At 47.2% G+C, this 23,240-nt stretch overlaps 1 protein-coding gene across 1 annotated transcript in view; it reads right to left on the minus strand.

The window, feature by feature from the left end:
* LOC311134765 (harmonin-like) overlaps positions 1–23,240 on the minus strand; it is a gene marked incomplete at both ends in the record, with an annotated part of 51,900 nt that overhangs the window by 16,189 nt on the left and 12,471 nt on the right. The window contains 4 exons of the mRNA XM_084168543.1: positions 14,830–14,903; positions 15,273–15,415; positions 17,214–17,279; positions 18,270–18,412. Of these exons, the coding sequence (XP_084024669.1) occupies positions 14,830–14,903; positions 15,273–15,415; positions 17,214–17,279; positions 18,270–18,412 (426 nt within the window). The remainder of the gene's footprint in view (positions 1–14,829; positions 14,904–15,272; positions 15,416–17,213; positions 17,280–18,269; positions 18,413–23,240) is intronic.

A 23,240-nucleotide genomic window follows, 5' to 3' on the forward strand; every position in this document is an offset into this window, starting at 1 on the left:
AGGATGCACTTGAGCTCAATTTCGAGTCTCATAGCAAAGGGTCTGAATACTTACGTAAATAAGTTTTTTCTTTTTAATACATTTGCAAAAAAAATCTAAAAACCTGTTTTTGCTTTGTCATTATGGGGTATTGTGTGTAGATTGCTGAGGAAATGTTTTTATTTAATCCATTTTAGAATAAGGCTGTAACGTAACAACATTTGGAAAAAGTATAGGGGTCTGAATACTTTCCAAAGGCACTGACTAACACAGTAGCCAATTAAAAGTTTGGTTGGTGCGTAAAACCCGTAAACTCAGATAAGCAAAAAGATGTGATGGGCCCGCACTCAAAAAATATGTTGCATGGGCCTCCTGAGTGGAGCAGTGGTCTAAGGCACTGCATCGCAGTGCTAGAGGCGTCACGACAGACCCGGGTAGACCTGGGTTCGATCCCAGGCTGTCACAACCGGCCGTGATCTGAAGTCCCGTTGGGCGGCGCACAATTGGCCCAGTGTCGTCCGGGTTAAGGGAGGGTTTGGCCGGGGGGGCTTTACTTGGCTCATCGCGCTCTAGCGACTCCTTGTGCTGGGCGCCTGCAGGCTGACCTCGGTCGTCAGTTGAACGGTGTTCCTCCGACACATTGGTGCGGCTGGCTTCCGGGTTAAGCGGGCGCGGTTTGGCGGGTCATGTTTCAGAGGACACATGACTCGATTTTCCCCTCCTGAGCCCGTTGGGGAGTTGCAGCGATGAGACAAGATCGAAATTGGGGAGAAAAAGGGGTTACATTTTTTTTTCTATTTGTTTTTATTATTTTCTTTGCATCAGGGATAGCGTACACAGACGTTTCCACTTTGTAGCCTTCTTCAGTATGTCAGTACAAATCTTTTTCATTCAAAACAGCATTTATAGGGAACACAGGTGAGCAACCGATGAGCAACAGGTGCTTCTAATCAGAGTTGCCACTCATCTGCCAATCAGGTTCTCTGGTCTACCCGTATACAAGTTACAATCACAAAGAAATACAGAATTATAGAGTATGGGAGCGGGCACAAAGGGCAATTGGGGGTATCAGGCGTGAACCGTCCGCTCATTTGGATACATTATATACATTTATGAGATTGCTTACCACAAAGGACATCAGGCTGTTCATAAATATGTGAGCCTAACTCATAAATTATATGCAAAATATGATATGGACGGTGTTCTTGATATGGACAGAGTTTAAATTGCTCACCTGTGTCCCCTATAAATGCTGTTTTGAATGAAAAAGATGACCTACAGACTAAAGAAGGCTGAAAAGCCGAAATGTCTGATGCAGTGAAAAGAATAGAACAATTTAAAAATGGAAGTAAACTTTATGTGACATCTTTGAGTGCTAACACAGCTGTCACCATACGTCAGAGCCTGAAAATGACTGCACCTAAACTGTACTGTAGGCTATATCCATGGGTGGTGGCCATCCATTTAATTAACAGGCACTTATGACAGGAGGGAGAGATGGGCTGAGATGGGCTTCCTGTGTGGTTTAATCGCGTCAGATAGAGCGTCAGTCTTACAGACAGACAGTAGGGCATGAGGGCGTCTCAGCATCCATCAAACTACTGCAGAGTTTCTACTCTGTTTCTGTGACTCTCTGACTCATAAGTCATTATGGATAATGGCTTGGGGGGTCTAGTGATCTAAGTCATTGCTGCTTCGAATCCATCCCACTGCTCTTTCAGCAATCTCTCTCCTACCGTTCACCTATATCTCTCTCTATCCAATAAACATACAAAGATATAAAGTACCAGTCAAAAGTTTGGACACACCTACTCATTCAAGGGTTTTTAGTTATTTTTACTATTTTCTACATTGTAGAATAATAGTGAAGACATCAAAACTATGAAATAACAAATATGGAATCATGTAGTATCCAAAAAAGTGTTAAACAAATCAAAATATATTTTATATTTTATATTCTTCAAAGTAGCCACCCTTTGCCTTGATGACAGCTTTGCACACTCTTGGCATTCTCTTAACCAGCTACATGAGGAATGCTTTTCCAACAGTCTTGAAGGAGTTCCCACATATAGTGAGCACATATCTGTGGTCCAACTCATCCCAAACCATCTCAGCCCTTACACAGCCTGGAAGTGTGTTTTGGGTCATTGTCCTGTTGAAAAACAAATGATAGTCCCACTACGCGCAAACCAGATGGGATGGCGTATCGCTGCAGAATGCGGTGGTAGCCATGCTGGTTAAGTGTGCCTTGAATTCGAAATAAATCACAGACAGTGTCACCAGCAAAGCACCCCCACACCATCACACCTCCTCCTCCATGCTTTACGGTGGGAACCACACATGCGGAGATCATCCGTTCACCTACTCTGCATCTCACAATGACACAGCGGTTTGAACCAAAAAATTTGGACTCATCAGACCAAAGGACAGATTTCCACCGGTCTAATGTCCATTGCTCGTGTTTCTTGGCCCAAGCAAGTCTTCTTCTTATTGGTGTCCTTTAGTAGTGGTTTCTTTGCAGAAATTCGACCATGAAGGCCTGATTCACGCAGTCTCCTCTGAACAGTTGATGTTGAGATGTGTCTGTTACTTGCAAAGCATTTATTTGGGCTGCAATTTCTGAGGCTGGGAACTCTAATGAACTTATCCTCTGCAGCAGAGGTAACTCTGGGTCTTCCTTTCCTGTGGCGGTCCTCATGAGAGCCAGTTTCATCATAGCACTTGATGGTTTTTGCGACTGCACTTGAAGAAACGTTAAAAGTTCTTGACATTTTCCGGATTGACTTACCTTCATGTCTTAAAGTAATGATGGACTGTCATTTCTCTTTGCTTATTTGAGCTGTTCTTGCCATAATATGGACTTGGTCTTTTACCAAATAGGGCTATCTTCTGTATACCACCTCTAGCTTGTCACAACACAACTGATTGGCTCAAACGCATTAAGAAGGAAAGAAATTCCACAAATTAACTTTTAAGAAGGCACACCTGTTAATTGAAATGCTTTCCAGGTGACTACCTCATGAAGCTGGTTGAAAGAATGCCAAGAGTATGCAAAGCTGTCATCAAGGCAAAGGGTGGCTATTTGAAGAATCTCAAATATTGTCACGACTTCCTCCGAAGCTGCCTCCTCTCCTTGTTCGGGCAGGCTTTGGTGTTCGTCGTCACCGGCCTTCTAGCCACTGCCGCTCCTCTTCTCATCATTCCATTTGTTTTGTCTTGTTTTTTACACACACCTGGTTCATATCCCCTCATCAGTCCCTGTATAAGTATTCCCTCTGCCCCCCATGTCTTTGTGTGTGATTGTTTCCATGTGGAGGTGTCGATAACTCGGTAGACCATTATGTACTTTATCGTCGGGATATTCACCCGTGTGTCTTGTTTTCCCCAGTGCGCCGTTATGTCGCACTGTAGTTGTTTTACGCATATCTGCGAACCGCTGTATTGGCCGAATAAACCATTATTCTGTGATTTACACCTCCTGCGCCTGACTCCGTCCAAATCACCCACTACAAATATAAAATATATTTTGATTTGTTTAACACTTCTTTGGTTACTACATGATTCCATATGTGTTATTTCATAGTTGTGATGTCTTCACTATTATTCTACAATGTAGAAAATAGTAAAAATGAGTAGGTGTGTCTAAACTTTTACTGGTACTGTAGATATATTTTTTAAACAATTAAAAATAATTAGGTGCCGTCTTTGTAACCTTTGTCTGTGAACTTTAGGGCTTTCCCCCCATAGATCTGTCCCCTTCAGATGAATAGGATCGCTAAGACTAAGACAACCTATCGGAACACCAATGTATTCCGAATTTATGATAGGCAAAGAAACAAGACACTCCTCTCACTACTGGAATGCAAGTCATGTTCTGATGCTGTATCGTTTCATTCGGTTACTGAGAAGTTCTGCAGCTAAACTGCAAAGACTATAATACTCTCTCAGTTTGTGTATTCATCCTTCACAAAATAATTGGACGATATATAAAAGCCAGACCTGATCCTCCCTTGGTTTTTCTGGATGATGATGACATATGGTAAATGACCAGTGGGAGCAGAGTAATGAAAGTTGCAAAAATTGAAGTTAGCATCGGTACACTAACCACCCTTGTCTGGTGCAGCAGAGAACCCAGAGAAACAGCTTGACAAAGTAGCACCCCGGCTAGGGACAGTGAGAACAAACTAGCACCCCGGCTAGGGACAGTGACAGGATAACAGAGCAAGCATGCAAAGAGGGTGTTTAGGGAGAGAGTAGGAGTAGGAGGACAATGTTTCTTACCAGGCCCTCAGAGTGTAGGGTTGGTCGATGTGACTGATTCTGGGACAGCATGACAGGTTTAGACATGACAGGGGCCATCTGACGCCTCTGGTTGGGCGGACTAGGAGCTATTTGCTATTGGGAACATCCAAGCAACAGCAGATAGGCCAGCAAACAATGGGGTTTGAGTGGGTTTCAGTGAGCAGAGCACCATGGACATAATTGAAAAGCACACGTAGGCATTCTACAGCTGAATCCCAGAACAAACAGCTCATGATCAAACCAGTGACATCAGAGCTTTAACCCTGTGATTTAACCCAATATACAGTTGAAGTCGTAAGTTTACATATACCTTAGCCAAATACATTTAAACTCAGTTTTTCACAATTCCTGGCATTTAATCCTAGTAAGAATCCCCTGTCTTAGGTCAGGTAGAGTCACCACTTTATTTTAAGAATGTGAAATAATAGTGGAGAGAATTATTTATTTCAGCTTTTATTTCTATCATCACATTCCCAGTGGGTCAGAAGTTTACATACACTCAATTAGTATTTGTTAGCATTGCCTTTAAATTGTTTAACTTGGGTCAAACGTTTCGGGTAGCCTTTCACAAGCTTCCCACAATAAGTTGGGTGAATTTTGGCCCATTCCTCCTGACAGAGCTGGTGTAACTGAGTCAGGTTTGTAGGCCTCCATGCTTGCACACGCTGTTTCAGTTCTGTCCACACATTTTCTATAGGATTGAGGTCAGGGCTTTGTGATGGCCACTCTAATACCTTGACTTAGTTGTCCTTAAGCCATTTTACCACAACTTTGGAAGTATGCTTGGGGTCATTGTCCATTTGGAAGACCCATTTGTGACCAAGCTTTAACTTCCTGACTGATGTCTTGAGATGTTCCTTCAATATATCCACATAATTTTCCTTCCTCATGATGCCATCTATTTTGTGAAGTGCACCAGTCCCTCCTGCAGCAAAGCACCCCCACAGCATGATGCTGCCACCCCCGTGCGTCACGGTTGGGATGGTGTTCTTCGGCTTGCAAGCCACTCCCTTTTTCCTCCAAACATAACGATGGTCATTATGGCCAAACAGTTATTTTTTTGTTTCATCAGACCAGAGGACATTTCTCCAAAAAGTGGCTTCTTCCTTGCTGAGAAGCCTTTCAGGTTATGTCGATATAGGACTCGTTTTACTGTGGATATACATACTTTTGTACCTGTTTCCTCCAGCATCTTCACAAGGTCCTTTGCTGTTGTTCTGGGATTGATTTGCACTTTTCGCACCAAAGTACGTTCATCTCTAGGAGACAGAACGCGTCTCCTTCCTGAGCGGTATGATGGCTGAGTGGTCCCATGGTGTTTATACTTGCGTACTATTGTTTGTACAGATGAACGTGATACCTTCAGGCGTTTGGAAATAATCTGTCTGTAAACAATTGTTGGAAAAATTACTTTTGTCATTCACAAAGTAGATGTCCTGACCGACTTGCCAAAACTATAGTTTGTTCAAAAGAAATTTGTGGAGTGGTTGAAAAACTAGTTTTAATGACTAGTTTTAATGACCGACTTCAACTGTATATCTCTATGTTTAAACCCGTAAGATCAGAGCCCTGGGAATGTTCTAGAACTATGAAGAATGTAGCATGGTTTAAAAGTCAACAGATCTCCAGCTTGTCTAAACATTTGTTCACATCACACAAGTACTTCCTCCACTACAGGAGCAATCTAGGCAGGCTTACTGAACACTCTCAAATATCAATTTATGGGAGGGAGCAGACTTACCAGGGAATTGCTTAAATTGGATACACCACTGATATGGGAAGTGTTTCTCATCACCTGAACCAGGAAAACACAGTAGTATCATGTATTTATCCCTGAATGACCATTACAGAACGCTACTGGAATATTAATGTCACACACACGCACGCACACACACACACACACAAAGTGGTGGTTTGAAATGGAACACACATGTAGGAAAGGAGATATCATGCACTTGAAGAGGAGCTATTCAGTCATCACTCTCAACCTCTCTCGTGTATAGACAATCTTATGTAATGTCTTTGTACTGCGGCGTACAGCAGGTCAGCCACCGGGGGAGACTCGTCGAGGCCTGGTAACAGATGGAGTATACATCACGAGGCGGTGGCTCCATCTGCTGGACGTGCCAGGTCTCGACGGGCTCCCCGGACAGGACTAATTGGGGCTGATTGGGAGCTGGTGAGTAATTTAGGACGGATTGCTCACCAGCTGTGGAAGGCCCATAAAGCTGCCAGGAGGGCAGCACACGAGAGAGGACTGGGGGAAGGAAGGTAACTTCAGTGTAGTTGGAGCCGGTATCCTGGAGAGAGTCTCATGGGGGAGACTTATCCTTTTCTTTTGATTACTTTATTAATAAACACCCTTGAAACCGAGCTAATCATACTCTGTCCATGTCTGATCTGTGTAAATGTCTTGACCCAACCCTCTGATATGCCACAAGTGGTGGAGAATGTGAGCATTTGATAACGTGGTCAGATCAGGGTTGACGTTTACACAGCATCAGCATGGACGAGTTGATAGCTCAGTTCGTCCGGGCCCAACAAGCACAACAGGCGGTTCAGGAACGAACGCTGGAGGAACAGCGACTACAAAACGTCTGCCTCGTGGAGGAAGTCAGGAAGCTGCAAGGAGGAGCGTCTCCTGAATCCCATCCCAATCAGTTTTTATTCAAGCTAATGGAAGACGATGACATTGAAACATACCTCTGTACGTTTGAATGGACAGCGTTACGGGAACGATGGCCAAGGCCGAAGTGGGCAAGTCTGCTGGCCCCGTTCCTCTCTGGGAATGCCCAAAAGGCATATTGGGACCTGAACGACGAACAGGCGGCTAACTACGATGGACTCAAACGGGAGATACTCAGCCGCTACGGGTACAGCCTGGCCCATCGGGCTCAACGGTTCCACGACTGGAGGTTCATAACCGACGCATCCCCCCGAGCCCAGATGAGCGACCTTCTGCGCGTCACCAGGGCATGGCTCCTAACCGACGTATCCACCCTCTCCCTCCTCGACAAAGTGGTACTGGATCGCTTCGTACTGGCGCTATCCCACGACATGAAGAGGGCAGCGAGCCTATGCGCGCCCCAGACCTTGGAGGGCCTCCTGGAAGCAGTGGAGATGCAGAACACTCAGGCCCTACTGAGTGGGAGCCGGGACGAATCGGCGACCTGTGCGAGGGGACGAAAGGACAACCCCACCGCGGGGTACCCCAAACCGACAGTCGGCAGGGCCAAGGGACCGCAAACCCGTGGAGAGACGGCTGGGGAAGGGCCGACCCGTCATCGACGACCCCAGGTAGATGGAGACCAATGGAGGTGTTGGAAGTGTGGCTTCCCGGGGGCACATTGCCTGGAATTGCCCTGCTCGAGAGGAGTCGATGCCATCAGCTAGCACCGGAGGCCAGGGGGTCGCGCCGTGAACTATGTTACCTCCTGTTGGGCGCACTATGAATCAACTGCACCCATGGTCCGTTGAAGGTTGACGGACACGCGCAGAAACGCTATTAGACTCCGGAAGCATGGTTACGCTCGTAACCACGAACCTGCTGAACCAGGCGACCGAACGGGGTAGGGAGATGTCAATTTCCTGTGTTCACGGTGACACAAAGCGGTATCCCGCCGTATGGACCAACATCGTGACACCACAAGGGAGCTGCCAGATGATGGTGGGTGCAGTACCAGAGCTGCCGGTACCTATCCTAGTGGGACGGGATTGTCCGCTGTTCGTGGCCCTATGGGGGCACGAGTTGAAAAAAAAGATACGAGCTGGCCGAAGAAGAGAGTGGGGATGACCTCTCGTCTGTGCGGCCAGGACGCCACCGGTTAACCCACCTGACTCTACGGGTCCGGAGTCGGAGGGGGAGCCGGACCCACTGGAGGAGGAGCCCAGCCTCCCCCTTCTCGATTTCGAGGGGGCCAGTCGAGACCCCCGTTGGGGGCCAACTGAGGGGACAATTCGGGACGGCCCAGTGGGAGGATCCGAATTTGAAAGCTGCCACAGCCCAAGTGATAGCGGTGGATGGACAGCTACTTCCGGGGATGAGTGACTGGCGATACCCCCATTTCCAAATTAAGAATAACCTTTTGTGTCAGGTGTCGCGCCACCAGGGGGAACTTCGAGAGGTATTGTTGCTGCTCCGACGGTACATAGGAACCGTTCTGCAGCTGGCCCACACCCACCTGTTGGGGGCGCAACTGGGAATGGAGAAGGCCCGGGAACAGGTCACCGCCCGGTTCCACTGGCCCGGGATGAGGACGGCCGTGGAAGACTACTGTCGCTAGTGTCAACTCACTGCCCCGAAAGCACACTTCCGAAACCCTCTGGTCCCCCTGCCGATCATCAGGGTGCCCTTTGAACGCATCGCCATGGACATAGTGGGACCCCTGGTAAAGACTGCATGAGGACACAGGTACATCTTGGTAATAGTAGACTATGCCACCCGGTATACCGAGGCCATTCCCCTACGGGCGGCGGTATCCAAGGGAATCGCCCAGGAGCTGTTCCACCTCTTTAGCCGGATGGGCATCCCGAACGAGATCCTGACTGACCAAGGTGCAGAGTTTATTTCCCGCCTCATGAAAGAGTTGTGTGCCCTCATGCAGATCAAGCAGATCCGGACCTCCGGTTTTCACCCGCAGAAGGATGGGCTCGTCGAGCGCTTTAACAAAAAGCTCAAACAGATGCTGCGGAAGGTCATCGAGCGGGACGGGAAGAACTGGGACCAGCTACTTCCCCACCTAATGTTCTCAATCCGAGAAGTACCCCAATCCTCCACTGGGTTTTCCCAGTTTGAACTCCTCTACGGGAGGAGGCCACGTGGCCTCCTGGACCTCGCCAAAGAGGTTTGGGAAGCCCAACCGACCCCCTTACGCAGCGTGGTAGAGCACGTGGAGACGATGCATGAGCGAATGACAGCCATATGGCCAGTCGTGAGGGAACATATGAAGAAGGCCCAAAGCGCCCAAGCCCAGGTCTACAATCGGGGAACCCAGCCCCGAGAATTCCAGGTGTGAGACAGGGTGTTGGACCAACATGGCACGGACCATACGAGGTGGTCGAGAAACTGGGACCTGTCAACTACCGCGTACGGCAACCGGGGAGACGGAAACCTCAACAGATTTACCACGTGAACCTGTTGAAGAAGTGGCACGAGAGGACAGCCTTGGCCGTGTTATGGTCGGGACCCCGGATGCCAACGGTACCAGTGGTGGTCCCGAGCAGTGAGGACCTCGACCCGGCCCAGAAGCTAGAGCTCCGGGAGCTGGTCGATCGGAACACGGCGGTGTTCTCCGAGAAGCCGGGCCGCACAACCCTCATTGAACACCACATCCGTACCTGGCCCGGGGAAACGGTAAGAAAGAGGCCGTATCGAATTCCGGAGGCCCGATGGAAGGCCGTGAAACAAGAAGTGGAGGCTATGCTGAGGATGGGGGTCGTTGAAGAGTCCCACAGTGCATGGTGCAGCCCCATCGTGTTGGTGCCCAAACCGGACGGTAGCCTCCGCTGTTGTAATGATTTCCGGGGGGTGAACGACATAAGCGTGTTCGTCGCCTACCCCATACCGAGGGTGGACGAGCTAATCGACCGATTGGGAAAGGCCCAGTACATCAGCACCCTTGACCTGACCAAAGGATATTGGCAGGTACCATTGGCAGCCTCCTCCCGGGAGAAGACGGCGTTCGACACCAGACGGTCTGTACCAGTACCGGGTGCTCTCGTTCGGTCTCCACGTAGCCCCGCCCACATTCCAGCGACTGATGAACAGAGTGCTTCGACCCCACCAGCAGTACGCAGCGGCCTATATGGATGATATCATCATCCACAGCCAAGGTTGGGAGGAGCACCTGACGCGCCTCCAGGCGGTGCTGGACGCGCTCAGACAAGCCAAATTGACCGCAACCCCCAAGAAATGCAAGCTAGTGTTCGAGGAGGTGGAATACCTGGGGTATTTGATTGGACGGGGGAACGTCAAGCCCCAGGAGAGGAAGGTTCATGCGGTACGTGACTGGCCCGTTCCACGCACAAAGACACAGGTCAAGTCCTTCCTGGGACTGGCAGGATACTATAGCCGGTTTATCCCCAACTTTGCGGCTATAGCTTCCGCCCTCACCGATCTAACCAGGGCCCGCCTCCCGAAAACAGTGAAATGGACGGACGAGACAGAAGTGGCGTTCAGCCGTCTGAAGGAAGCGCTGTGCTCCCATCTGATTCTCGTAACGCCTGATTTCCAGGTGCCGATAGTGGTCCAGACGGATGCATGTGATACGGGACTAGGGGCCGTTCTGTCCCAGATACAGATGGGGAGGAGCACCCCATCATGTACATCAGCCGAAAGCTGATACCGAGAGAGAAAAAATACTAAATTGTGGAGAAAGAGTGTCTGGCGGTGAAGTGGGCGCTAAACACTCTCAAGTATTACCTGTTAGGTACCCACTTCACCCTGGTCACGGACCATGCTCCCCAAGGGAAAAGACACAAACGATCGGGTCACCAGGTGGTTCTTGTCCCTTCAACGCTTCTCTTTTTCTGTTGTGCACAGGTCAGGGGTGAAGCATGGAAACGCGGATGCCCTATCGAGAAGGGGCGTACAGCAGATCAGCCACCGGGGGAGACTCGTCGAGGCCTGGTAACAGATAGAGTATATCATCACGAGGTGGTGGCTCCATCTGCTGGACGTGCCAGGTCTCGACGGGCTCCCCGGACAGGACTAATTGGGGCTGATTGGGAGCTGGTGAGTAATTAAGGACGGATTGCTCACCAGCTGTGGAAGGCCCATAAAGCTGCCAGGAGGGCAGCACACGAGAGAGGACTGGGGGAAGAAAGGTAACTTCCGTGTAGTTGGAGACGGTATCCTGGAGAGAGTCTCATGGGGGTGACTTATCCTTTTCTTTTGATTACTTTATTAATAAACACCCTTGAAACCGAGCTAATCATACTCTGTCCATGTCTGATCTGTGTAAACGTCTTGACCCAACCCCCTGATCTGCCACAGTCCAATAAAACACCCACCACTCACTGCATTTCACACCACATCATGCCATGCAATTCTACACCCAGTGCTGTCAAATACAATAACAATTCACAAAGCCAAATCACAAAGCCACCGCAAACAGACTGAATAAAAACCAATAACTGCATCCATGATTGCATTTAATTTAATCGGAGAGGAAATTGACATTGTTCTTCACAACATTCAGTCATTGTGACTCAGTGATTTGTTTCCTCTCCTTTTCATGAATGAAATAACCATGCATCTTCCCAGCACAGATCATGCAGAGTACTGTCCTTAAACATTCCCCTGCCCCCTTGATGTTCTGAGATCTGAAGGAACAAGATGTTTGCAGGAATGTAACAGTATGTCTTCCCTAAACCAATTGGATGGTTTAGTGGGAGCCATCACAATAGTTGCTCACACCTGTCCACTCCTATCAGCTCTGCTTAAAAGTTTTCGGGGGAAGGCAAGGGCAATGGGCTAGGGGTTGTTTTCAGACCAAGCCATAGTCACACCAGGGAGGCTACCTTAGGGCTGGAGGGGTAGGACACTTCACTGGTGTTGGACGAGTAGTAACCACCCCTTGGCATGTACCCGCCCCCTTCCCACTCGCTCCTTGTCTCTGGGGGACTGGAGGGGTGGTGATGGTGGTACCCTCCATGGGACCCTCCCCCCAGCCGCTCCTCAGGTTGCTGGGAGGGTGGGGGCGGAGGGGGTGGGGGAGGAGGAGGAGGAGGGGGAGGCTGAGGGTTGGGCCGGGGAGAGGACGGTGGCCTGTAGGACTGGGTGGGAGGGGGATAGTGGGAGGAGGAGGAGGAGGGAGGAAAGTGGGAGGTTGGGGCAGGAGGGTAGTGAGAGGAGATGGAGGTAGGAGGGTACTTAGAAGAAGGAAGTGGGGGTGGAGGGGGAGGTGGGGGTGGAGGAGGGGGCTGGCGTCCTCTGGAGGCCGTGGTAGAAGCAGAGGGAGGGGGCTTGCGGGTGGGGGGGGGAGAAGGGGGGAGGCGTTGGGGCGATGGTCGTGGTGAGGCAGGAGAGAAGTTGGGGATGGTGGGGTTGAGTCTGGGGGAGGGTGGCGGGAGAGGTAGGGGGGGTGGGGGCTGGGAGGAAGAAGGCTGAGTGGGGGCCAGTCTCTTCAGCGGCCCCCTCAGGCTCTGGTCCACCTCATCCAAGTTCAAATCATCCAGGTCAGTGGTAGCCAGCTGGAGACCCCCGGGGAAACGCCTCACCATGGGCCCAGAGGCAGGAGACCGAGGAGGGGACATCTGAAGGACAAGCCCAGCCTCTCAGACACTCACAACCACAGAGCTATCACTGTACACACAGTCACAGAGCATTGTAGCCTACGACAAATCTATCAATTAGCAACGGAAGGGAAAAAACATGAAATGATTGAAGAAAAGTTACTACACATAAAAAGATAATATGCGATAGGACCACCAGTGGTCCTAGCTGATACACAGATAAGAAAGGGTTCTAGGAGGAGGGGTTCTAGATGTACCTCCGGGGACTCGTTCTCCACACAGGAAATCTGTTCCAGGCGTGTCTGACAGAGACGTTCCACCCAGTGCTGCACCTTCTCTGACTCCTCCAGATCCTCCCGCTCTGTCTCTGACACCTAGGGCACGGCACAGCGCAACGCAACGCAATACTCAAGACCGGGTCACTGGTCACCCATATAGAACAACATACTGTATAACTCAAGGCTGGATTAGGGCTCAGTCACACAGTAAAGTAGAAATGAATAAAGAACACACACCCTATTGGCGAGGTGCTGATGGGAAGTCAACTCAGAAGATAAAATGAGAAAATAGTGACTTTCATGTTATTTCCTCACTCATACAGAACCACGTTCCACAGAACTCCTACCTCCTGCACCAGTCTACTGATCATTACTCATACCTCCTGCACCAGTCTACTGATCATTACTCATACCTCCTGCACCAGTCTACTGATCATTACTCATACCTCCTGCACCAGTCTACTGATCATTACTCATACCTCCTGCACCAGTCTACTGATCATTACTCATACCTCCTGTACCAGTCTACTGATCATTACACCTACCTCCTGCACCAGTCTACTGATCATTACACCTACCTCCTGCACCAGTCTACTGATCATTACTCATACCTCCTGCACCAGTCTACTGATCATTACTCATACCTCCTGTACCAGTCTACTGATCATTACACCTACCTCCTGCACCAGTCTACTGATCATTACTCATACCTCCTGTACCAGTCTACTGATCATTACACCTACCTCCTGCACCAGTCTACTGATCATTACTCATACCTCCTGTACCAGTCTACTGATCATTACACCTACCTCCTGCACCAGTCTACTGATCATTACTCATACCTCCTGCACCAGTCTACTGATCATTACTCATACCTCCTGCACCAGTCTACTGATCATTACTCATACCTCCTGTACCAGTCTACTGATCATTACACCTACCTCCTGCACCAGTCTACTGATCATTACTCATACCTCCTGTACCAGTCTACTGATCATTACTCATACCTCCTGTACCAGTCTACTGATCTTCAGCTGCTTCTCTCGTTCATACATCTCCTCTTTCTCTGCAGCCAGCTTGAGCTCAAACTCCATCTCTTTCTTGTTTTTCCTCTGTTCCTGCAGGGTGTCCGTGTTGGACACTTTCTTCTTTTTCTTCTTCTTCTCCCCTTTCTGAGACATCATTCATATTTATCGTTATAGAAACCAGGGAGAAACCAGAACCCATTCCACCCCAAACCACAAACGGTACCAGGACCAATACTAGACACTATAGGTTTTCCAACTTCAAATTGACACAAAGAGCCACTACAATATAGAACTGCCACAGCATTGTGGTGACAGAACCAGTAATGAAGTTATGTTATTTTGCTCCAAGTTAAATATGTCCGTTAGCTTTGACAGAACACACTCACAGCACACCAAACTGCGACCGTACAGAATACCTTGCGGAGTGTGGGCAGCTTCCCTTCATAGCGATAAAACCATCCAAAAGCTACAGAGAAAAAACAACATCAACCAGAGTCACTCTGATGCAGAGACAGATGCAAACCCTAGCAAGGCAGGAGGAATTAGCCTGTTCCCAGATTTGTTTGTGCTTTTGCCTACTCCATTGCCATTGTCAAGCCAAACATGTATTGCACGACAATTCCATGAGGAGTTGGCAAGAGAGCAGAAACAGTCTGGCACTCAGGCTAAGCAGGACTCAGAGCAGAACTTCAGCAACTATTGAGAAAAAGCATCTACAGTTCATCAACTAAATCCAGTGCACACAACAGAAATTAATGGAGAAAGACAGCTCAAGGGGTTGTGTTGAGAAAGATGGCTCCGTGTTAAGATGAATGCTAGGCAGTTTCAGAAATACAAGACAAGCTAGCTAAAGCAGAAACAGTCTAGCATCCAGGCTAGCACTACTAAGGTGTCGGAGCATGTCAATAGGTTTTGATTGTCAAAGGAAATCGAGCATGTTGTGAGTGGTATTGTGGTGCGTCTCTGACTCTGCGATCTGTGGGTACACTGTGAGACTCGTCACTCACGTCACTCCCCTCTTCCTCCTCCTCCTGCTCTTCATCATCATCATCGTCAGCCTGAAAAGAGCTTGCTCCAATGTCTGGCAGTGAAGGAAGTCAGAGAAGCACGGCACACAGTGGAGGAAGAGAGGAGACAGACAGCATGCAAAGAGATGAAACGCAACTGTAAGTCTAGGCCCTTACAGTCCCTGCTGATCTACAGGGCCTTGCTTGGATCTATTCATTCTTATATAGCCCTCAAACTCAACTCTGGACCTCGAAGCCAGTTCTACTGCATTTTTTCATTGTTCCCATCTAGTCAGGGACTGATTTAGACCTGTGACACCAGTTGTGTGCAATTCATTATCAGGTAGAACAGAAAACCAGCAGGCTCCGGACCTCGTAGGGTAGGAGTTGAGTACCCCTGCTCTATCGATTCATAGAACACTTTCAGAGGTACCACTCCTTACCAGAGCTCTTGGACTTGGGGGGTGGGGTGTTGATTTCGGGCGGGGCCGGGGAGGGACTCTTTGGGCTCTTGGTTTTGGGTTGATCTCTAGGCGCCCAGTCCTCCTCCCACTCCCTGTGGTGCTTCCTCTCCGCAGCCTCGATCCTACACACACACACACACACACACACACACACAGGCACACACACAAGGAGGCACACATAGACACACACAGGTCAGGAGGTCACTGGGTCATCCAAACTTACTAAACATTCTCTGATATAAACTCAGCAAAAAAAGAAACGTCCCTTTTTCAGGACCCTATCTTTCAAAGATAACTCGTAGATATCCAAATAACTTCACAGATCTTCATTGTAAAGGGTTTAAACAGTGTTTCCCATGCTTGTTCAATGAACCATAAACAATTAATGAACATGCACATGTGGAACGGTCATTAAGACACTAACAGCTTACAGATGGTAGGCAATTAAGGTCACAGTTATGAAAACATAGGACACTAAAGAGGCCTTTCTACTGACTCTGAAAAACACCAAAAGAAAGATGCCCAGGGTCCCTGCTTATCTGCGTGAACGTGCCTTAGGCATGCTGCAAGGAGGCATGAGGACTGCAGATGTGGCCAGGGCAATAAATTGCAATGTCCGTACTGTGAGACGCCTAAGACAGCGCTACAGGGAGACAGGACGAACAGCTGATCGTCCTCGCAGTGGCAGACCACGTGTAACAACAGCTGCACAGGATCGGTACATCCGAACATCACACCTGCGGGACAGGTACAGGATGGCAACAACAACTGCCCGAGTTACACCAGTCCGCAATAGGCTGAGAGTGGCTGGACTGAGGGCTTGTAGGCCTGTTGGAAGGCAGGTCCTCACCAGACATCACCGGCAACAACATCGCCTATGGGCTCAAACCCACCATCGCTGGACCAGACAGGACTGGCAAAAAGTGCTCTTCACTGACGAGTCACGGTTTTGTCTCACCAGGGGTGATGGTCGGATTCGCATTTATTGTCGAAGGAATGAGCGTTACACCGAGGCCTGTACTCTGGAGCGGGATCGATTTGGAGGTGGAGGGTCCGTCATTGTCTGGGGCGGTGTGTCACATTATCATCGGACTGAGATTGTTGTCATTGCAGGCAATCTCAACGCTGTGCGTTACAGGGAAGACATCCTCCTCCCTCATGTGGTACCCTTCCTGCAGGCTCATCCTGACATGACCCTCCAGCATGACAATGTCACCAGCCATACTGCTCGTTCTGTGCGTGATTTCCTGCAAGACAGGAATGTCAGTGTTCTGCCATGGCCAGCGAAGAGCCCTGATCTCAATCCCATTGAGCACGTCTGGGACCTGTTGGATCGGAGGTTGAGGGCTAGGGCCATTCCCCCCAGAAATGTCCGGGAACTTGCAGGTGCCTTGGTGGAAGAGTGGGGTAACATCTCACAGCAAGAACTGGCAAATCTGATGCAGTCCATGAGGAGGAGATGCACTGCAGTACTTAATGCAGCTGGTGGCCACACCAGATACTGACTGTTACTTTTGACCCCCCCCCCCCCCCTTTGTTCAGGGACACATTATTCAATTTCTGTTAGTCACATGTCTGTGGAAGTTGTTCAGTTTATGTCTCAATTGTTGAATCTTGTTATGTTCATACAAATATTTACACATGTTAAGTTTGCTGAAAATAAACGCAGTTGACAGTGAGGACGTTTCTTTTTTTGCTGAGTTTAGTTGTTAACACACAAGAACACTGAAGCTAAACTAGATGGTCTTTGAAGTTTTGATAGATCCTGGATTCCCTTCATGCAATACTCCCAGTCCCTGACTGATCTGTCTGTTTCACTATGAATATAATTAGCCATATGTGTAACATTGTGTATGTAACATACAAAATACATATATTACAGAAAGAGCAATACATATGCAAAGCTGGGTGAAAACCCACTTCTCCATCTCCTTCCGATAGCGTTCCTCTTCCTCAGCAGTCTTCTGAGAAATCTCCATCTTTCTCCTGTTCACAACACAAATAAACATTTATATATATGGTATGTATGACTAACATCCAATTTTATGGGAAATAACAACATATTCAGCCTATTCTTCTGGAGATAGCATCAGTATAATAGATTCACAAAGCTATGTTGATAACAAGTAATCACTGGAGTTTGTACACCGAGTATACAAAACATTAAGAACACCTGCTCTTTCCATGACATAAACTGACCAAGTGAATCCAGGTGAAAGCTATGATCCCTTATTAATGTCACTTGTTAAATCCACTTCAATCAGTATACATGAAGGGGAGGAGTCAGGTTAAAGAAGGATTTTTAAGGTGTTCCTAATGTTTGGCATACTCAGTGTATATATCATTTGTCAATCAGAAAAAAACCTGTAATCTTTTGTTTTGCTTGTCTCCTGTGAGTCTGATTGCTATCACTGCTAGTGAAAAGCCTGTTATTTTCTAGTGTACAGAGCCAAGAGATGAAGGCTCTGTGCTCTACGGATGTCAGCACCTGATTATTTTGGCAAACTGAACGTGGGTTGACAAGTGAAAACCAACATATGTTTCAGTCCTCACTTATTGTCTGTGCTCTCTTTCTGTCTGTGTGTATCAAGAGAGACATCTGTTCATAAAGCATTTGCACAGACAATAACTTTGACCAAAAATACATAATGATTCGTTTATAAATTCACAATTGTCAAAGCTTCAGCTCTCTGAATAAAATGATAATGTGTAGTCATCAATTGCTGTTTTTTGTGGCTTGTTCTGTCCAATCTTCCCATCATTGTTTGGACTGCCTATTCCTGGAAAAGTCTTCAGTAGAATAGTTTTCCCTCCAAAGGGCCTTATCTATTCTGATAAAGCCCCAGCCACAATATAAATATGTTCGACCACTTCTTTGAGTTGCCCTTGATGATTTTAAATGCCTTATATCCAATTATGTGGTTTAAATTAGGTTTTAAATCTCAAATAAAACGAATCAATCTGATATCCACTCACTGCCTCTCCTTCTCCTGCTGCTCCTTGACCACCTTGTTAGTCTCCAGGGCAACCCTCTTCTGGTGCATCAACTCTCGTCTGTCCAGCTCCCTGCGAGCCTCCACCGCCAGACGCTCCTCGTCTGTCATAAACAACTCACTGCCCTGTGGGGGGACAGAGAGACAGACAGACAATCAGGAAGGGGGGCGTCAGAGTGTTCAAATCTCTCCGTTTTGAAACTTTTGGTGAGCCTTAGAATTACAAACCTCACATCGATGACCAAACTTTGTATATACAGTGCCTTCGGAAAGTATTCAGACCCCTTGACTTTTTCCACATTTTGTTACGTTACAGCCTAATTCTAAAATTGATTAAACTGTTTTTTCCCCTCATCAATCTACACACCATAATGACAAAGCAAAAACAGGTTTATCTAAATTTTTGCTAATTTTTTACAAATAAAACACTGAAATATTACATTTACATAAGTATTCAGACCCTTTACTCAGTACTTTGTTGAAACACCTATGGCAGCGAGTACAGCATCGAGTCTTCTTGGGTATGACGCTACAAGCTTGGCACACCTGTATTTGGGGAGTTTCTCCCATTCTTCTCTGCAGATGCTCTCAAGCGCTGTCAGGTTGGATGGGGAGAGTTGCTGCACAGCTATTTTCAAGGTCTCTCCAGAGATGTTCGATCGGGTTCAAGTCCGGGCGCTGGCTGGGCCATTCAAGGACATTCTGAGACTTGTCCCGAAGCCACTCCTGTGTTGTCTTGGCTGTGTGCTTAGGGTCGTTGTCCTGTTGGAAGGTGAACCTTCGCCCCAGTCTGAGGTCCTGAGCACTCAGGAGAAGGTTTTCATCTGGGATCTCTCTGTACTTTGCTCTGTTAATCTTTGCCTCGATCCTGACTAGTCTCCCAGTCCCTGCCACTGAAAGACATCCCCACAGCATGATGCTGCCACCACCATGCTTCACCGTAGGGATGGTGCCAGGTTTCCTCCAGACGTGACGCTTGGCATTCAGGCCAAAGAGTTCAATCTTGGTTTCATCAAAGCAGAGAATCTTGTTTCTCATGATCTGAGAGTCTTTAGGTGCCTTTTGACAAACTCCAAGCGGGCTGTCATGTGCCTTTTACTGAGGAGTGGCTTCCGTCTGGCCACTCTACCATAAAGGCCTGATTGGTGGAGTGCTGCAGAGATGTTTGTCCTTCTGGAAGGTTCTCCCATCTCCACAAAGGAACTCTAGAGCTCTGTCAGAGTGACCATCAGGTTTCTAGACCTGGCCGTCTTGCTCAGTTTCGCCAGATGGCCAGGTCTAGGAAGAGTCTTGGTGGTTCCAAACTTCTTTCATTTAAGAATGATGGAGGCCACTGTGTTCTTGGGGACCTTCAATGCTGCAAAAAAAATGTGGTACCCTTCCCTAGATCTGTGCCTCGTCACAATCCTGTCTCGGAGCTCTACAGACAATTCCTTCGACCTCATGGCTTGGTTTTTGCTCTGACATGCACTGTCAACTGTGGGACCTTATATAGACAGGTGTGTGCCTGTCTATATAAGGTCCCAATCAAGTTATAGAAACATCTCAAGGATGATCAATGGAAACAGGATGCACTTGAGCTAAATTTCGAGTCGCATAGCAAAGGGTCTGAATACTTATGTAAATAAGATATTTCTGTTTTAAATTTTTCATAGATTTGTGAAAAAATCTAAAAACCTGTTTTCACTTTGTCATTATGGGGTATTGTGTGTAGATTGCTGAGGAATTTATTTTATTTAAACAATTTTAGAATAAGGCTGTAGCGTAACAAAATGTGGAAAAAGTCAAGGGGTCTGAATACTTTCCGAAAACACTGTATACTGTATGCCTCTGGGGTTGGACACCCAAACACTTGATACAGTATCTATGCATTTGATATCTACAGGTAACTGCCAAAATAAAGGAAACACCAACATTAAGGGCGTTGGGCCACCACGAGCCGCCAGAACAGCTTTAATGAGTCTTAGCATAGAATAGATTCTACAAGTGTCAGGAACTCTATTGGAGGGATGAGACATCATTCTTCCATGAGAAAGTCCATAATTTGGTGTTTTGTTGATGGTGGTGGAAAACGCTGTCTCAGGTGCCGCTCCAAAATCTCCCATAAGTGTGGTGTGACACACACACACACACACGCACACACACACACACACACATCTGGTGACACGCACACACCCTTTAAACCCCCTATACTCATTTGAGACCCCTCTTTCATTCAAAGTCACAGATCTCTTATTCTAGCCATGGTAGCCAAAATAATGGGCAACTGGGCATTTTTATACATGACCCTAAGCATGATGGGATGTTAATTGCTTAACCCTTTACACCCGTACCTGTATACGGGTTGAAAATGGCAGATTTGGGCACTGATAAACGCCTAAATTGGAACACAGTGTCTGTACAGTAACATGCTATAGATGACGTCAGAGCTCTGGCTCTGTGCTTCACAGCGCTGTATGGGTTTTGACTGACAGCCGTTCTGAACTATGGCAACTCGGACGACAAGAAGTTGCCCCCATCCCTCCCGCTAATTGGGCAACTTTTGCAAATGTTTTGTTGTCTGAGGGAGGGAAATGCTGTACATTAAGAGGACTCTATGTATTTTGAAAGATGAGACATTGAGGATTATAATAAATACCGCTTTGATGTCATACAAGCAAGCCAAACACCAGTGAGTCCAAATGTGCACTTCACATTTCCTTATAATAAAACTCATGTAATTTAGTGTCAACGTTTATGATCACTATGTTTGATGTACAGTTACAAGATGATCAGGCGTCATACCCTGGGTTGTTCTGAACAGAACGAGCCTATGGTTTGTCTATTGTGAAGAACATGAGCTGCGGAACACGCAGCTGAATGCAGGCATGACTCCTTTCTATGCGCAAACAAAATTACAATTTGTTTCTCTGCATTGCCCTGTGAAAGCCCTGTAAGATCATATTTTATACCTTAACTCGTCATGTTGGCAACAGAACAAGCTTCCAAATGATGCCCACCTGACCCAGATTGCGATTTATAATGGACTGTTTTTGGATTGCGTAAACAACAGTAATTGTGTGAGGGCAGGGATGCAGGGTTGTGTTCCAAACAAAACAACTACAAGTGTGCTCACTCTAGTTCCTCAACGGCACAGCTAGGAGAGCTCAAAAAAGCACCTTATAGTTGAAGACTTTTCTTTGATTTATAAAAGTGCATTGACATTACTTAGGAAATGTGCACACCAGTTAGTCCTCTCACTCAAACCCTTGTCATTTTGTTGTCTTATGTTGCACCTACCCCACATTTTCCAGGAATATTCCTATCATGTTACTGAATGTATGCAGAGTATTTTCAGATTTCGTTCTCAACGAAAGCGGCAAAAGGTACAGGAAATGTAAAATGCACATAAAATCATGTGTAATGTTTGGATTCAGTCTTGTGTCAGGTGAACTGTTGTGTCCTCACCTTTGGTCTAATAATGTTCCCATAATCCCCAAACTGTTCCCGTTCAATTGCTAGCATGGTTATGTATTTTCATATTTCTTCTGTAAGAAACATTTCAATTTAGCCCCATCCATATAGGCCAATTCCCATGAGTGTAAAGGGTTAATTAACTCACCAACCACACCTTTGTGGAAGCACCTGATTTCAATAGACTTTGTATCCCTCATTTACTCAAGCGTTTCATTTATTTTGGCAGTTAACTGTATGTCACTGGTGTTAACTCGCTCAAGTAGATGGACAATCAATAAGAACGCACTCTGCACTTGTTTGCACACAAATCAACAGAACATACACAGGAACAGTTCTCCATTTAATTGTATTTCCTCTGCTAGGAGAGGAGATAACGTGTGACAAGAACACAGCCCTGTTACTGAGGCCTGATGACAACCACCTGGTAAATGACTTTCTTAATGATTCATGTCCTCCTCCAGAGGCAGACAGATGCCTTTGTCTGGGTAAATGTAACATGTTCTAAAGATAGACGTCCACATTATCCTACTCAGTGGTGGATGTAATGCAGATCACAGGAGGTTGGTGGCACCTTTAATTGGGCGGAGGGGCTCGTGGTAATGGCTGGAGCGGAATCAGTGGAATGTTATCAAATACATCAAACACATGGTTTCCATGAGTCTGATGCCATTCCATTTGCTCCGTTCCAGCCATTATAATGAGCCGTCCTCCCCGGCAGCAGACTCCACTGATGCAGATATTGTTGTCTTCTGCATTAACTGTGTAAACTGTGGTGCGGGTATAAAGCTTACTCGGCTCTAGGGTCAACTTGGATAGAAGATAGATTTTTATTTCAGTTATTCACATTTTCCAAAATTGCTAGGGGTATCCGAGACACCATTAGGAAATAACATACTGAACACACCGCTCGCGTTGCAACATTTACATTTTAGTCATTTAGCAGACGCTCTTATCCAGAGCGACTTACATAAGCAATTAGGGTTAAGTGCCTTGCTCAAGGGCACATCGACAGATTTTCCACCTAGTCAGCTCGGGGATTAGAACCAGCAACCTTTCGGTTACTGGCACAACGCTGTTAACCACTAAGCTACCTGCCGCCTCAAAATAAATCTACACATAAATGTTATTCAATCATTTAATCCAAACTGCTCGCGGGAGCCAACGAGCATCTGCATAGCCAGGCGCTAAAATAGAACTTGGTTCTATTTTTTACGCTTGACGCGCTGCAAGTCTCCCATCTCCTCATTGGTTTTTAGGGGCCATGTGGGTGACTGAAAGATGAACTGAGGTACACACTCCAGTCCAGTTGGTGGAGGCAATGCACCTTACAGTTGGTTGCCAACCGCCATATAAAGTCCACAGAAGAAGAAGAAGAAGAAGACTGAAGGAGGAGAGATAACCTAGTTAGTTTCTAGTTTCCCCTTTTATCTGTGGAATAATTGTCGGAGTAGAGAACACACGATTTTGTGTGACTCAAAATGGGTCAAAATTCTACAAA

Source organism: Coregonus lavaretus (genome assembly GCF_964263955.1).
Source record: "Coregonus lavaretus genome assembly, chromosome: 9".
Classification (NCBI taxonomy): domain Eukaryota; kingdom Metazoa; phylum Chordata; class Actinopteri; order Salmoniformes; family Salmonidae; genus Coregonus; species Coregonus lavaretus.